Source organism: Hirundo rustica, chromosome 32, assembly GCF_015227805.2.
Source record: "Hirundo rustica isolate bHirRus1 chromosome 32, bHirRus1.pri.v3, whole genome shotgun sequence".
Classification (NCBI taxonomy): Eukaryota; Metazoa; Chordata; class Aves; order Passeriformes; family Hirundinidae; genus Hirundo; species Hirundo rustica.
In genome coordinates, this window is record NC_053481.1 from 728,714 (window position 1) to 746,526 (window position 17,813).

General features: G+C 53.8%; 1 protein-coding gene and 1 pseudogene across 1 annotated transcript in view; one reads left to right on the forward strand and one right to left on the reverse strand.

The window, feature by feature from the left end:
* The window catches only part of LOC120764613 (zinc finger protein 501-like), a 5,501-nt gene extending 4,063 nt beyond the window's left edge, over positions 1 to 1,438 (reverse strand). Inside the window, exons 1-2 of the mRNA XM_040088621.2 lie at positions 1,274 to 1,438; positions 269 to 403 (exon numbers count right to left, since the gene is read on the reverse strand). Coding sequence (XP_039944555.2) covers positions 269 to 403; positions 1,274 to 1,438 — 300 coding nt within the window. The remainder of the gene's footprint in view (positions 1 to 268; positions 404 to 1,273) is intronic.
* On the forward strand, positions 911 to 10,090 carry LOC120764619 (zinc finger protein 850-like; annotated as a pseudogene).
* Positions 10,091 to 17,813: the final 7,723 nt, after the last annotated feature.

The window sequence follows — 17,813 nt, forward strand, 5'->3', positions numbered from 1 at the left end:
CATTCTCGTCTTCCTGCTCCGCTTGCCAGGCTCGCAGCCAATGCCACATTTCCATTCCTACATTCCTTGTCCTGTTCCCATATGCCCAGTCCTGTTTCTGTATTCCCATTTCCTGATCCAGGTCCCGCCTTCCTAATTCCCAGCCCATATTCTCCCTGTGCTTCGGGTTTCCATATGCCTTCTTGTTCCCATATTCCCACTCCCAGGCCCATTCCTGGTCCTTCTCCCATATTACCGGCCCCACTCCCAGTCCCAGTTTGGTACTCACTGTGCCATTCTTGGTCCCTGTGCCATTCCCGGTGCCATTCCCCAGGGCTGCCTCTCGCATGGGGCCCTGAGGGCTCCACAGCTCGGGCTGGCGGTGGCACACGAACCGTTCAGCCCCGCTGCTGTCCTTGGCCAGCTGCAGAGAGCACAAGGCCTTTGGCCATTCCTCAGAGGCCCCCAGCTGGCCAGAGCAGCCCCTCTGCCAGCACCCGCTGTGGCTCAGAGCCCTCCCTCATGCTGGGGACATGGAGCGGACATGGGCCTGCAGGAGGCTCCTGTTCTTGAGACAGGAGCAAGGCTGCAGCTCCGGCCTTTGGGTCCTGGGCCGCAGCAGCCCAGGGGAGGCCCAGCTGTAGAGCTCGCAGCCCCGGATGGGTTTCACTAGAACACCTTGGAACACTAATCCCCATCCCATTTCCTCTCTGCTTTCGCTGTTTCCATATTCCCGGTCCCTGTCCCCATTCCCGGTCCCTGTCCCCATTCCCGGTCCCCTCTCCCCTCACCAGATGCCGCCGCCATCGCTCCGGCCCTCACGTGACCGGGGAAACACCGCGCTGCTCCCGACCACCAATCACAGCGCGCGATCGCTCCCGTATTTGCATAACCACGCCCTTGGATCTGGCCCCGCCCCTCCCCGCCTGCAGCCGCCTCCGGGCGCTGTTTGCTCCCAGTTCCCTCCCAGTGCTCCCAGTAAGAGCGATACTGGGAGGGAAAACGCTCCCAATTCCTTCCCGCTGCTCCCAGCATCGCTCCCAGTTGCTCCCGGGATCGTATCCCAGCGCCGCGCGGGGCGGGGCCGCTTTGGAAGCCGCTCAGGGCAGAGTGCGGCTGCTTTTGGGTGTCGGCTCCGCCCGGGCCGGGCTGGGAGCGGAGGAGGAGCGGGAGGAAGAGGAGGGAGAGAGAAAGAGGAAAAGGCGGAGCGGGAGGAAGAGGAGGAGAAGCAGCAGCACGCGGTTCCCGTGCCCGCTGAGGCCGCAGCTCCCCCGGCTCCGGCTCCATCGCCCACCCGGAACCCGCAGGTGAGCGGGGATGGGGAGCTCGCCCCAAATCCATCGGGGGATCTCCGGGAGGGTTTTTTTGTCGGGGCAGGGGATGTTGGGATCTTGCAGGAGCCCAAAGCCAAGCCGGAAAAGGCCCTGGTGGTATTTTGGGGGGGGTCGCACGTGGCCATCGCCCGGAACCGGCGGGAAGAGCCTGGAGATGAGAGGGGTCCGGGCCCCCCGGGTCTGAAAGGGGCGCTGACTTCTGCAGCTGCACTTGGGCAGCGGCACCGTCCAAGCCAACGCGCTCAGCCCTTGTTTTCCCCCCCTAAAACAGCATTTCCCATTCCCACACCTCGGCCCGATGGAGGAGAAGGAGCCCACGAGGAGGAGGAAGATGGGCCGGGAGCCCCAGGCAGGTGAGGAGGAAGTCACTGACCCTTTGCCCCTCTCTCCATGTCCCAGCCCAACCTGGCCCCCGGCTGCAGGACAATATCTCCTTCCCTGTGCACGGAGGCAAATCCCATCCTCTCCTTGTCCTTCCAGCCCCAGCCAAGGAGCTGAGCACGGAGACCAGGGAGGAGAAATCCCCGCGGCAGATCCTCGTGGAAGAGGCCGTTTTGAGCGGCTCTGCAGCACAGGAATCCAGCGGGGAGGAAAAGCCACGGAGCACGAGGAGGGGCTCCAAACGCAGATCACGGGGACTGGAGGAGGAAAGGTCCACCCTGGGCCGGGGAAGCAGCCGGAGATCGGAGCTGGGGGTTCCTGAGCAGCTTTGCGATGGGGAGAAGCCCCACAAGTGCTCAAAATGTAAGAAGAGCTTCAGGTGGAGATCCCTCCTTATCCAGCACTGGAGAATCCACACAGGGGAACGGCCCTACGAGTGTGGGGAGTGTGGGAAGAGCTTCACATCAAACTCTAACCTGACTGTCCACCACAGGATCCACACGGGGGAGAGGCCCTACGAGTGTGGGGAGTGTGGAAAGAGCTTCACATCAAACTCTGATCTGATCAAACACCAGATGATCCACACAGACGAACGGCCCCATGAGTGTCAGGAGTGTGGGAATAGCTTCAGGTCAAACTCTAACCTGATCAAACACCAGAGGATCCACACGGGGGAATGCCCCTACGAGTGTAGGGAGTGTGGGAAGAGCTTCAGATCAAACTCTAACCTGGTCATCCACCAGAGGATCCACAGAGGGGAACGGCCCTACGAGTGTGTGGAGTGTGGGAAGAGCTTCAGGTCAAAGTCTGAACTGACCATGCACCAGAGGATCCACACAGGGGAACGGCCCCATGAGTGTGGGGAGTGTGGGAAGAGCTTCACGTCAAACTCTGACCTGACCATCCACCAGAGGATCCACACTGGGGAGAAGCCCTACAAGTGTGGGGAGTGTGGGAAGAGCTTCAAGGCGAGCAATGAACTGATGAAACACCACAGGATCCACACGGGGGAACGGCCCTACGAGTGTGGGGAATGTGGGAAGAGCTTCAGGTCAAACCCTAACCTGATCAGACACCAGAGGATCCACACAGGGGAACGACCCTACCAGTGTGGGGAGTGTGGGAAGAGCTTCAGGTCAAAGTCTGAACTGAACGTCCACCAGAGGATCCACACGGGGGAACGGCCCTATGAGTGTGGGGAGTGTGGAAAGAGCTTCACATCAAACTCTGACCTGACCGTCCACCAGAGGATCCACACTGGGGAACGGCCCTACGAGTGTGCGGAGTGTGGGAAGAGCTTCAGGGAGAACTGTCACCTGACCATGCACCTGAGGATCCACACCGGGGATCGGCCCTACGAGTGTCAGGAGTGTGGGAAGAGCTTCACGTCAAACTCGTACCTGACCATCCACCAGAGGATCCACACAGGGGAGAGGCCCCTACGAGTGTGACCAATGCAAAGAAGAGGTTTCTGACCAGCTCCCAGCTCCTTGTGCATCAGCGCATTCACACAGATGAGAAGCCCTTCCGCTGCCCTGAGTGTGGGAAGGGCTTCAGGTCCAAATCCCATCTCAACACCCACCAGCGCATCCACACCGGGGAGAGACCCTTCAAATGTGGGGAGTGTGGGAAGAGCTTCAGCCAGAGCTCCAACCACATCAAACACCTGCTGATCCACACCAGGGAGAAGCCCTAAGTGAGTCCAGAGTGTGGGAAGAGCTTCTCACAGAGCTCAGCCTTGACCCAACACCAACACACTGAGGGAAGCTCTGCAAGTACCCCAAGTGCTGGAAGAGCTTCATGCGCTGTTCCAGCTCCATCCCCTGTGGGAAGTTCCGTGCTGGATGAGCCCTGGTGAGCCCCGGTGATCTGTGGTGCCGGTGATCCATGTTGGGAAGACACATGGCTGGGGATCTCCACATCCTCCTGACTCCGTTGTGGCCTGGATTCTTTTCATTTCTGTTTGTCCTTTCCAAACACGCCAAAAACCGGGTAAAAATAAAGATTTTGAACAAAGGCACGGATGGGGACATGGGAGGATCTTCCAGGGGTGTGGGGGATGCTGGGTGCCAGGGAGTTGAGGCTTCCTGGCAGGGATTTGAAGAATTTTCAGGGCTTTGGGCTCCCCAGGTTGAGTGGCTCCAGTTCCCAGTCCCCTTCCTGTATTCCTGTTTCCGATCCCACTCCTACTTTCCTAATCCCCATCCCATATTCCCATTCCCTGTCCCCACTCCCATTCCTGGTCCCTGTCCCCTCTTGCTGGATTCTGCGCTTGCCCTGCTGGCTGCAATTCCCAGTTCAAATCCCAATTCAATTCCCAATTAATTTATCCCTGTAGGATCTTTTCCCAGCGCTGCCCAGAGCTGGCAGGAGCTTGGCGACACTTCCCAAAATTCCTCCTCCTCCTCCTCCTCCAGAGCCTGGACTGGGATCCGTGCCTGTTCCCAATCTCCAATAGATCCGTGCCCATTCCTGGGATCTGTGTCACTGTCACTCTCACTCTCACTCTCACTGTCACTATCATTAACTCTGTCATTGTCATTAACACTGATAGCATAGGGTTAAAATGTTTCTAAAATCATGGGAATTGTATAGAATAGATTCAGGGGTGGAAAGAAAGGTTGGGTCTGGTAGGCCTGGGAAAGGGAACTAGGCCTTGGGAACAAATGCTGAGCTTTGTTTGTCAGGGATCATGTGAAACTGGACCTGCATAATCATCATATGATAAATGATATGATTGTTAAATGTAATGATTGTTTGGTAATTAAGTATGATTATTGGTCAATCGTAATGAGAATTATGAGAAATGATGTAATCGTAACAAGAATCATGAGAAAGGATGTTTGGGAGACCTGATGAAAATGACAAGAATTCATGTTTGGATAAGATCGATGTATACAATAGGACAATAGGGGTTTAATAATTAATATATAGTTCTATAATGAAAAGGGTATAAAAACACGTTCATCTCAAACCTATGTCAGAGTCAGATTTGGATCCGTCTGTACCCCTGATTCCCAGAGCTCTTCAATGAAAGAATCAGCATATAATCATCCCGTGATTATCTGTCTCCACACTAACAACGCGATCACTGTCACAGTCACTGTTACTGTCTCTGCCATTGTCACTGTCACCGTCGCTGTTATTGCCACTGTCACCATTGCTGTTATTGTCACTGCCACTGTCACTGCCATTGTCACTGAGTCATTGTCACTGTGGCATTGTCACTTGCTCGCTGCCTCCCAGGGCCCACAGAGGGACAGGGTGACAGCCAAGGGACACAGGGACAGATGAGGGACACTAAGGGGACATGAAGAGGACACTTGGGGACACCGAGGGGGCGCTCAGGGGACCCTTGGTGACACACGAGGACACTGACGGTGACACTGAAGGTGTAGTACTGAGGGATTTTGTGGTTCAGTAGCATTTTGACGTTGATGGCCTTAAGCTGGAACTCCACGGTGACATTGATCAGCCTGAGGGGACAAAAAACATCCCAGGAGGCCCCAAAGTCCCCCACAAAAACACTGGAATTCCTTCCCCTAAAAAAGGGAAAATTCCGCCTCAGAAAACCATTGAAAGATGGAAAATTCTGCCTGGAAAAACCAGTGAAAAACGGAAAAATCAGCCCCAAAATCCCACAAAAAAATAAATGAAAAAGGGAAAATTCCACCACCAAAATAGCCAAAAAAAACCATGGAAAAAGGGAAATTCCACCCCCTAAAATAATAATAATTTAAAAAACTCGGAAAAAAGTCCACCCCAAAATCCCCAAAAACCACCGGAAAGGGAAAATTCTGCCCCAAAATCCCTCAGAGGAATTTGGGAAAAGGGAGCTGTAAGAGTCGGTCTGCAGTTCCCCTCCTTTGCCTCACGATCGTCACAAGGACACCGAGGACCCCACTGCAGTTCTGGCCTGCTCGAAGTGGATGCTCGCCAGTCGTCCGCAGGTGCATTGTCCTGTGTCACCACGTCACGGTACACTGGCTTTGAGCGGTGTAATGGCGATTCTGTACCTGAAGTTTGCACCTGCTTCACGGTCCCTGCTTCACGACAAGAGCCTATGAATTTCCCCACCTCTTGGCCAAGTGGACTTTCTGGGGTAACTCTGGTGGTCCCCCACAGAAAATCCCTCATCTGCTTCACAACCACTGTGACAGACAGAGATCAAAGCCCCCTCCCAAGGACTGAGACATGAGACCCCCTACAACCCCAATACGCGGAGGTGGGGGTGATTTTACCGAAGTGAGATGTTTGACTGCAGGTGTGGTCGTTGGACCAAGAAGACAATGGCTCTGCTTACTGCTGAGAACATGGACTACCTGTTCCCCCTCAGTGGCTTCAATAGACTTATTCTTATAACCTGTTCCCCCCGGAATGGAGGACTATAATAAAACCCCCTGAGTTAACCAGAGATTTCCAGAGACTCTCCCCGACGTGACAGGCGGATCCATCAACCGGACCACAAGGACTCCGTCTCTACGTTTCATAGCTATATCCCCTCTTTCCTCTCTCTCTTTCTCTTTTTCTCTCTTTTAATCCCTCTATCGCATTTGCTATGGTCAGTCCATAAAAAATGCATTTCTCCTGATTAATACTGAAATCCCCTCTGTGCTGTGTTTTGCACTCTGAGATCGGGAAACGAATCATCACGACCTCCGCTTGTACGAGTGGTTGTGACACACCACCTGTCCCAATGTGGTGACACTGCTGTGCTTTGTCCCAAAATGGCACCACAGCTTGGGGACAAAGGCCACCATGGCCAGCACCTGTCCCACCACAATGACACTGCCACATTTCACCCCACAACGCTTCTCACCCTGTGGTTGGGGACAGAGGCCACCGCTGCCATCAGCTGTCCCACACAGTGACACGGCCACGCTCTGTCCCTTTCCGGGTCTCCGTGTGTCCCTTCCCCGCACCTCCTCCCGAAAGTCCCCACGTCCCCTCCCTGGTGTCCCTGTGTCCTCTCCCCAGTGTCCCAGCCCCTGTCCCTGCTGTCCCCGGCAGTGTCACCTGCACGGTGACAAGGATGATCTTGGTGAGCTGCAGCACGAGCTTCACGGGCCGCCTGCCGCAGGCCTGGTACTTCTCACAGGGGCTCATCAAGAGATACTTGAGGCGGCGCCGCAGCTCTTCCTCCTCCGGTACCGGGGCCACCACGGCCGAGCCGTACCCGGGGCCGCGGCTCAGCAGCCGCTCGTTCTTTGGGGACAGCGGCCGGTGTCACCTCGGTCCCCCCTGCCCGGTGTCCCCTGGAGCCGTTAACTCCCCCGGCCCGGTCCCCGCTGTCCCCGAGCCCCGGTGCCGCCTCCTCCGGCCCGGTTCCCGGTACTCCCTGTACCCGTGTCCCGCTTGGCCCCTTCCCGTCCCTGGCCCGTTCCCGTTTACACTCCCGAATTTCCCGGTCACTGTCCCCATTCCCTGTCCCCATTCCCGGTCCCTGTCCCCATTCCCTGTCCCCTCTCCCCTCACCAGACGCCGCCGCCATCGCTCCGGCCCTCACGTGACCCGGGAAACACCGCGCTGCTCCCGACCACCAATCACAGCCCGCGATCGCTCCCGTATTTGCATAACCACGCCCCACTGGCTGGCCCCGCCCGTCCCCGCCTGCAGCCGCCTCCGGGCGCTGTTTGCTCCCAGTTCCCTCCCAGTGCTCCCAGTAAGAGCGATACTGGGAGGGAAAGTGCTCCCAATTCCTTCCCGCTGCTCCCAGAATCGCTCCCAGTTGCTCCCGGGATCGCTCCCAGCGCCGCGCGGGGCGAGGGCGCTTTGGAAGCCGCCCAGGGCAGAGTGCGGCTGCTTTTGCGTGTCGGCTCCGCCCGGGCCGGGCTGGGAGCGGAGGAGGAGCCGGCGGAAAAGGAGGGAGGGAGAAAAAGGCGGAAGCGGAAGACGAGGAAAAGCAGGAAGACCAGGGCCAGGCCGCAGTTCCCCCGGTTTCGGCAGCATCGCCGCCCCCCCCCGAAACCCAGAGATGAACGAGGACGGGGGGCTCGCCCCAAATCCATTGGGAGCCTCTGCGGGATGGTTTTTGTGCTGGGCAGGGAATGTTTGGATCTTGCAGGACCTCAAAGCCGAGCCGGAAATGGCCCTGGAGGGATCTTGGCCTGTGCCATGTGGCGATCGACCGGCACCGGTGGGCAGCGGGGCGATATCGGGTTTGGGGATCGCCGGGAGAGCCGGGGGGGAACGCGGGAGCCGCGGAGCGGGGAGAGCGCAGAGGGGCGATCCCGGAGCTGGGGGACCCACGGCAGCGTGGAGGGGTGGGAGGAGACTGGACATAAGCGGGCTCCAGGCCCCCCGAGGCTGAAAGGGGCGCTGACTTCTGCAGCTGCACTTGGGCAGCGGCACCGTCAAAGCGAATGCGCTCAGCCCTTGTTTTCCCCCTAAACCAGGATTTCCCATTCCCAAATCTTGGCCCGATGGAGGAAGAGGAGGCCGTGAGGATGAGGAAGATGGGCCAGGAGCCCCAGGCAGGTGAGGAGGAATTCAGTGCCTCTTTGCCCCTCTCTCCTGCTCCATCTCCCAGCCCAGCCTGGCCCCCGGCTGCAGGACAACATCTCCTTCCCCTTCCCTATGCACAGAGGCAAATCCCATCCTCTCCTTGTCCTTCCTCCCCCAGACAAGGAGCTGAGCACGGAGACCAGGGAGGAGAAATCCCCGCAGCAGATCCTCGTGGAAGAGGCCGTTTTGAGCGGCTCCACGACACAGGAATCCAGCGGGGAGGAAAAGCGGCAGAGATCCCGCACAGGGAGGGGCTCCAAACGCAGATCACGGGGATCTGAGGAGGAAAGATCCACCCTGGGACAGGAAGATGGCCAAAGTTCAGAGCCGGGGGTCCCTGAGCAGCTTCAGGATGGGGAGAAGCCCCACAAGTGCTCAGAATGTGAGAAGAGCTTCAGGTGGAGATCTCAACTTGTCAACCATTGGAGAATCCACACAGGGGAACGTCCCTACGAGTGTGGGGAGTGTGGGAAGAGCTTCAGCCGGAGGTCCCACCTGAATGTCCACCAGAGGAGCCACACCAGGGAACGGCCCTACGAGTGTCCTGAGTGTGGGAAGAGCTTCAGCCTGATCTCCACATTGATCAACCACCATAGAATCCACACAGGAGAACGGCCCTACGAGTGTGGGCAGTGTGGGAAGAGCTTCAGGTCGAGCTCCGACCTGACCGTCCACCAGAGGAGCCACACTGGGGAGAGGCCTTATGAGTGTGGGGAGTGTGGGAAGAGCTTCAGGAGGAGCTCCCACCTGATTGTCCACCAGATGATCCACACCGGGGAGAGGCCCTATGAGTGTGACCAATGCGGGCAGAGGTTTCAGAGCAGCTCCAATCTCCTTACCCATCAGCGGATTCACACAGATGAGAGGCCCTTCCGCTGCCCCGACTGCGGGAAGGGCTTCAAGTACAACTTTGCCCTTGTCAGGCACCAGATGATCCACACTGGGGAGTTGCCCTACAATTGTGATAAATGCAGGGAGAAGTTTCAGACCAGCTCCGATCTCCTCCTGCACCAGAGGATTCACATGGAGGAGAGGTCCTTTTACTGCCCTGACTGCGGGAAGGGTTTCAGGTACAACTCCAACCTCGTCAGGCACCGGCACATCCACACCAGGGAGAGGCCTACGAGTGTTCCGAGTGTGGGAAGAGCTTCTCACAGAGCTCCGCCTTTACCAAACACCAGTGGAGACACCACTGAGGGAAGCCCTGCGAGTGCCCCGAGTGCAGGAAGAGCTTCGTGCGCTGCTCCAGCTCCATCCCCCATGGAAGGATCCACACTGGATGATCCCCAGTGATCCCCAGTGGGCAGAGCCCCAGTGATCCGTGGTGCCAGAGATCCGTGCTGGGAGGAAACCTGGCTGGGGGCTCCACAATCTCCTGGCTCCCCATGGCCTGGATTCTCTTTACGTTTCTCTTTGTCCTTTCCATACACCCAAAACCAGGGTAAAAATAAAGATGTTGGACAAAGATGTGGATGGGAACATGGTGGAATCTTCCAGGGCATGTGGGGGTTGCTGGGTGCAAGGGAGTTGAGGGTTCCTGGCAGGGACTTGGGGGTTGCTCAGGAATTTGGGCTCCCCAGGCTGAGCGGCTCCGACTGTGCTGGGAAACCCTGGCAGAGGTTCTGGGGCAGCTGATCGAGGACCCCCTACCCTGGAACTCTCCAAATGTCCCCCGTTCCCGGTTTCCCCTGTCCAGGATCCCCCTCTTCCCACTGTGACTCCTCTTGCCCCTTGCCCATTCCCGTGTCACTCCACTCTTGGTGCCATCCTGCTCCCATTCCAGTCTGGATCCCATTCCCCATCTTATTTCCTGTCCCACATTCTCTGTCTGGTTGCCATCCCCATATTTCCTGTTGCATATTCCCTGTCTTGTTGCCTTTCTCATATTGCTGGTCCCACTTCAGTTCCTGTATTTCCATCTCTATATTTCTAGTCCCATTCCCATTTCCCCCTTCTCCTTCCCTTTCCTTGTCCCTATCTCGTTTTCCCGGTCCCAGTCTGTTTTCCTGTCCCTATTCCCAGCTCCATTCCCAGTCCCTGTCCTCTCTTGCCGGGTGTCGCCGCCATCGCTCCGGCCCCATTGATCCTGCCTTTGTTGTGCTGACCGCAATTCCCAGTTCAATTCCCAATTCATTTCCCAGTTCCTAATTAATCCCTGCAGGGCCTTTTGCCAGCGCCACCCAGAGCTGGCAGGAGCTCGCCTGCACTTCCCAAAATTTCTCCTCCTCCTGTCTCATGACCAGGATCCATGCCTATTCCCGGTCCTCAACAGGATTCATGCCCATTTCTGCTCTCCACTGGGATCTGTTCCCATTCCCGTTCTCCAGTGGGATCCATGCCCATTTCCAGTCTCCAACGGGATCCATGCCCATTGCCCTTGGATTATCCCAAACCTTCAGGATTATCCTAAGTCATCCATACCCTCTGGATCACCCCAGCTTCTCCATCCCTTCCCTCTTTTCCCACCTTTTTTCCACTTTTACCATCCTCTTTTCCATCCATTTCTCCCCTTTTCTATCCTTCTTTCCCCCCTTTCCTTCCTCTTCCTCTTGGAAAAACAGGCAGAAAAAAAAGCAGGAAAATATCAGAAGAACCCTGGGACTGAGACATCAAAATAATAATTTAAAAATTAATTTAAAACAGGGGGGGGAAAGGAGGGGAAGAAAAACCATCAAATCCCACCAAAGCTGGAGATTTTTTTAATATATGTAATTTTTTCCATTGAAATAAAGATGGAATTTGGCCCCAATATTCCCCTAAAAATTACAGAAAGACAGAAGGCAGAGCAGCTCCATGGGCCACGAATCTGACAAAATTCCAGAAGAACCAAGGAGGAAGAGGAGGGAAAAAACTGTGGAACTGGGAGAGAAAACGTGGGGGGAAAGGAAATCCAATGAGCTGGAAAAAAGGGGGAAAAGTACGAGAAAGAGGGAGAAAAGGGGCAAAATGGGCAAAACAGGGGGAAAAGGGGGGAAAAAAGAGGGGGAAAAGGAGAAAAAATGGGAGGAAAAGGGAAAATTGAGAAAAATAGGAAAAAAGGAGGAAAAATATGGGGAAAAGAGAAGAAGAAGAGGGGAAATGGGAAAAAAATAAGACAAAAAGTGGGGAAAGAGGAAAAAAGGGAGGGAAAAAGAGGGAAAAACACAACACAGGAGGAAAATAATGGGACTAAAGCAGAATTTGAGTTCAGGACATGCTGAGAACCGGGAATTTGCACCTCATCGCATCACTCTGAAATTCCATGGGTAGAAAGAGAAAGTTATGAAGTGTAGGGAAAAAATAAGCCGGGAATTCTCTCTCCCCTTGGGAACGTCCATCACAGCTATCCGGCCACGTTGATGACGTGGAAGAGCGTGACGTTGTAGATGACCAGATGGCCGTTGTTCCAGGTGGAGAGCACCCTCTCTTGTGTGTTGTAGTCCAGCACGGAAATGTGGGAATCCTGATGGTGGAACGGGATATCCGTGCTCTCATAGCTGGGAGTGTTCAGGTGATGGGCGAAGTAAATCTTGGCGCCAGGCAGGTGGGAATTGGTGACACAAATAACGAAGGATTCGCCCGCGCTCGGCGTGGGTATCCTGTATCCCAACTCCACAGCACTTCTGAAGTGCCCGCTGTCCCCGGTGTCCCCAGCAGTGTCACCTGCACGGTGACAAGGATGATCTTGGCGAGCTGCAGCATGAGCTTCACAGGCCACCTGCCGCGGGCCTGGTACTTGTCACAGGAGCTCATCAAGAAATACTTGAGGCGGCGCCGCAGATCTTCCTCCTCCTCCTCCTCCTCCTCCGGTACCGGGGCCACCACGGCCGAGGCGTACCTGGGGCCGCGGCTCAGCAGCTGATCGGTCTTTGGTGTCACCTCGGTCCGGTGTCCCTCTTGCTCAGTGTCACCCCTGCATCCATGTGCCTTCTGTCCTGGTGTCACCCCTGTCCTGGTGTCACCACTGTCCCGCTCGTTCCCCCCATCCTGGTGTCACCCCTGTCCTGGTGTCCCCCTGCTTGGTGTCACCCTCTGGTCTCTGTCCCCCCTTGTCTTAGGTTGCAGTGCAAGGTGTAACCAGCAGTATGTATTGTGTCACCATCTGTTAAACCAGGTGTGGCCGGGTTCTTTATCCCTTCCAGGACCCATCCCTCATAATTCCAGGTGGAATATCTTCTGTTAATTCAGATGTGGCCGAGTTCTTTATCCCTTCCAGGACCCATCCCTCATAATTCCAGGGATATCTTCTGTTAATCCAGGTGCGGCCGAGTTCTTTATCCCTCCCAGGACCCATCCCTCATAATTCCTGGGATATATCCTGTTAATCCAGGTGTGGCCGAGTTCTTTATCCCTTCCAGGACCCATTCCTCATAATTCCAGGGATATATCCTGTTAATCCAGGTGTGGCCGAGTTCTTTATCCCTTCCAGGACCCATTCCTCATAATTCCAGGGATATATCCTGTTAATCCAGGTGTGGCTGGGTTCTTTATCCCTTCCAGGACCCATCCCTCATAATTCCAAGGATATTTCCTGTTAACTCGGGTATGGCCAGGTTCTTTATCCCTTCCAGGACCCGTCCTCCCTGCAGGGGACATCTGCTGTTAATGGGCCGTCGAGGCTCACTGCATGGCTGATACAATTACATCATCCCAGCGGGAGGAGCCAAGCATTCCTACCCGGATAAAATCTGGGATTTGGAACACGAAGACAGCCATTTTCCAAGCATTCCTACCAGGATAAAATATGGGATTTGGAACACCAGCACAGCCTTTTCCCAAGCATTCCTGCCAGGATAAAATCTGGGATTTGAAGCACCACAGCAGCCATTTCCCAAGCATTCCTACGTGGATAAAATCTGGGATTTGGAACACCAGCACAGCCTTTTCCCAAGCATTCCTGCCAGGATAAAATCTGAGATTTGGAACACCACAGCAGCCGTTTCCCAAGCATTCCTATGTGGATAAAATCTGGGATTTGGAACACCAGCACAGCCTTTTCCCTAGCATTCCTGCCAGGATAAAATCTGGGATTTGAAGCACCACAGCAGCCGTTTCCCAAGCATTCCTGCCTGGATAAAATCTGGGATTTGGAACACCGGCACAGCCTTTTCCCAAGCATTCCTACGTGGATAAAATCTGGGATTTGGAACACCACAGCAGCCATTTACCCAGCATTCCTACCGGGATAAAATCTGGGATTTGGAACACCAGCACAGCCTTTTCCCAAGCATTCCCGCCAGGATAAAATCTGGGATTTGGAACACCAGGACAGCCTTTTCCCAAGCATTCCTACCTGGATAAAATCTGGGATTTGGAACACCAGCACAGCCATTTCCCAAGCATTCCTATGTGGATAAAATCTGGGATTTGGAACACCAGCACAGCCAGTTTCCAAGCATTCCTACGAGAAAAAAACCCTGAGATTTGGAACACGAGGACAGCCTTTCTCCAAGCATTCCTGCCAGGATAAAATCTACTATTCAGACCACCACAACAGCCGTTTTCCAACCATTCCTACCTGGATAAAATCTGAGTTTTGGAACACGAGGACAGCCTTTCTCCAAGCATTCCTACCAGGATAAAATCCGGGATTTGGAACACCAGCACATCCGTTTTCCAAACATTTCTATCTGGATAAAATCTGGGATTTGGAACACCCCAGCAGCCGTTTCCCAAGCATTCCTACCAGGATAAAATCTGGGATTTGGAACACCAGCACAGCCTTTTCCCAAGCATTCCTGCCAGGATAAAATCTGGGATTTGAAGCACCACAGTAGCCGTTTCCCAAGCATTCCTGCCAGGATAAAATCTGGGATTTGGAACACCAGCACAGCCTTTTCCCAAGCATTCCTGCCAGGATAAAATCTGAGATTTGGAACACCAGCACAGCCTTTTCCCAAGCATTCCTGCCAGGATAAAATCTGAGATTTGGAACACGAAGACAGCCATTTTCCAAGCATTCCTACCAGGATAAAATATGGGATTTGGAACACCAGCACAGCCTTTTCCCAAGCATTCCTACCAGGATAAAATCTGGGATTTGAAGCACCACAGCAGCCATTTCCCCAGCATTCCTGCCAGGATAAAATCTGAGATTTGGAACACCACAGCAGCCATTTCCCCAGCATTCCTACCAGGATAAAACCTGAGATTTGGAACACGAGGACAGCCTTTCTCCAAGCATTCCTGCCAGGATAAAATCTACGATTCAGAACACCACAACAGCCATTTCCCAAGCATTCCTACCTGGATAAAATCTGGGATTTGGAACACCAGCACAGCCTTTTCCCAAGCATTCCTACCAGGATAAAATCTGAGATTTGGAACACAAGGACAGCCATTTCCCAAGCTTTCTTACCAGGATAAAATCTGGGATTTGGAACACCAGGACAGCGTTTTCCCAAGCATTCCTGCCAGGGTAAAATCTGGGATTTGGAACACCAGCACAGCCTTTTCCCAAGCATTCCTGCCAGGGTAAAATCTGGGATTTGGAACACCGGCACAGCCAGTTTCCAAGCATTCGTACGAGAAAAAAACCCTGAGATTTGGAACATGAGGACAGCCTTTTTCCAAGCATTCCTGCCAGGATAAAATCTACGATTCAGAACACCACAACAACCATTTCCCAAGCATTCCTACCTGGATAAAATCTGGGATTTGGAACACCAGCACAGCCTTTTCCCAAGCATTCCTGCCCGGATAAAATCTGAGATTTGGAACACCGGCACAGCCATTTTCCAAGCATTCCTACCAGGATAAAATATGGGATTTGGAACACCAGCACAGCCTTTTCCCAAGCATTCCTGCCAGGATAAAATCTGGGATTTGAAGCACCACAGCAGCCATTTCCCCAGCATTCCTGCCAAGATAAAATCTGAGATTTGGAACACCAGCACAGCCTTTTCCCAAGCATTCCTACCAGGATAAAATCTGAGATTTGGAACACAAGGACAGCCATTTCCCAAGCTTTCTTACCAGGATAAAATCTGGGATTTGGAACACCAGCACAGCCTTTTCCCAAGCATTCCTACGTGGATAAAATCTGGGATTTGGAACACCACAGCAGCCATTTCCCAAGCATTCCTACCAGGATAAAATCTGAGATTTGGAACACCACAGCAGCCATTTCCCAAGCTTTCCTGCCTGGATAAAATCTGGGATTTGGAACACCAGCACAGCCAGTTTCCAAGCATTCCTGCCTGGATAAAATCTGGGATTTGGAACACCAGCACAGCCTTTTCCCACCGGATTGCCACAGGAAGAGCAGACCCATCTCACCCCCACTGGACCTCCAGAGGAAAACGACAGCCTGGAACAGGATCGCTGCTCCAAAGGAACCACACCTGCCACTCCGGGAGGATTTAGTTGGACTGCTCCCGACACCCTGACCAACAGGGTGTGTTCTGACTCTGTCAGGGGTTTTTTTTTTCTTGTACTGCTGCATTTTTATTTCATTGTTCCTCGTAAAGAACCGCTCTTCCTCTTCCCGTATCTCTGCCTGAGAGCCCCTGAATTTCAAAGTTATAACAATTCCAGGGGAGGGAGGGGTTGCATTCCCCATTCCAAGGGAAGATCCGGCTTTCCCTGCAAGGCACCTGTCTTTCCAGACTGTGTAATGGGTGTGTAACAGTTGTGTAAGGATTAGGGGTGTGTAACAGGTGTGTAAAGAGCTGTGTGATGGGTGCATAAGGGGAAGGAGTGTGTAACAGGTGTGTAAGGGGTGTGTAATGGGTGTACAAGGGGTGTGTAAGGGGTAAGGGGTGTGTAACAGCTCTGTAAGGGCTGTGTAAGGGCTATGTAACAGCTGTGTAATGTGGTGTGTAACAGGTATGTCACAGCTGTGTTAACAGGCTGTGTAACGGGTGTGTAAGGATTAGGGGTGTGTAACAGGTGTGTAAGGGGTGTGTAATGGGTGTACAAGGGGTGTGTAAGGGGTAAGGGGTGTGTAACAGCTATGTAATGTGGTGTGTAACAGGTATGTCACAGCTGTGTAACAGGCTGTGTAATGGGTGTGTGAGGATTAGGGGTGTGTAACAGGTGTGTAAGGGGTGTGTAATGGGTGTGTGAGGATTAGGGGTGTGTAACAGGTGTGTAAGGGGTGTGTAATGGGTGTACAAGGGGTGCGTAAGGGCAGTGTAATGGGTGACAGCTGTGTAACCGGCTGTGTAAGAGGTGTGTAAGGGTTTTGTAACACCTGTGAATGTGGTGTGCAACAGGTATGTAACAGATGTGTAAAGGCTGTGTAACGGGTGTGTAACAAGTGTGTAAGGGTTGCGTAACAGCTGTGTAATGGGGTGTGTAACAGGTATGTAACAGATGTGTAAAGGCTACATAATGGGTGTGTAACAAGTGTAAGGGGTGTGTAATGGGTAACAGCTGTGTAACCGGCTGTGTAAGAGCTGTGTAACAGAATCACACAATCACAGAATTTTTTAGGTTGGAAGAGACCTTCAAGATCATCGAGTCCAACCCATCTCTAACACCTCAACTAGACCATGACACCAAGTGCCACATCCAGTCTGGTTTTTTAAACACGTCCCAGGGATGGTGACTCCACCACCTCCCCAGGCAGACCATTCCAGAACTTTATCACTCTTTCAGTGAAAAACTTTTTCCTAATATCCCGCCTATATCTGCCTTGTCGCAGCCTGAGACTGTGTCCTCTTGTTCTGTCCTTTGTTGCCTGAAGAAAGAGACCAACCCCCAGCTGAGCACAGCCACCCTTCAGGAAGTTGTAGAGAGTGATGAGGTCACCTCTGAGTCTCCTTTTCTCCAGGCTAAACAACCCCAGCTCCCTCAGTCGTTCTTCATACGGCTTGTGCTCCAAGCCCCTCACCAGCCTCGTTACCCTACTCTGGACACACTCAAGCATCTCAACGTCCTTCCTAAACTGAGGGGCTGGAACTGGACACAGCACTCAGTGTCCATCCTAAACTGAGGAGCCCAGAACTGGACACAGCACTCAGTGTCCATCCTAAACTGAGGAGCCCAGAACTGGACACAGCACTCAATGTCCATCCTAAACTGAGGAGCCCAGAGCTGGACACAGCACTCAGTGTCCATCCTGAACTGAGGGACAGAGCTGGACACAGCACTCAGTGTCCATCCTAAACTGAGGGGACAGAACTGGACACAGCACTCAGTGTCCATCCTAAACTGAGGAGCCCAGAGCTGGACACAGCACTCAATGTCCACCCTAAACTGAGGGGACAGAACTGGACACAGCACTCAATGTCCATCCTAAACTGAGGGGACAGAGCTGGACACAGCACTCAGTGTCCATCCTAAACTGAGGGGCCCAGAGCTGGACACAGCACTCAGTGTCCACCCTAAACTGAGGGGACAGAACTGGACACAGCACTCAGTGTCCATCCTAAACTGAGGAGCCCAGAGCTGGACACAGCACTCAATGTCCACCCTAAACTGAGGGGACAGAGCTGGACACAGCACTCAGTGTCCATCCTAAACTGAGGGGACAGAGCTGGACACAGCACTCAGTGTCCATCCTAAACTGAGGGGACAGAGCTGGACACAGCACTCAGTGTCCATCCTGAACTGAGGGGACAGAGCTGGACACAGCACTCAATGTCCACCCTAAACTGAGGGGACAGAGCTGGACACAGCACTCAGTGTCCA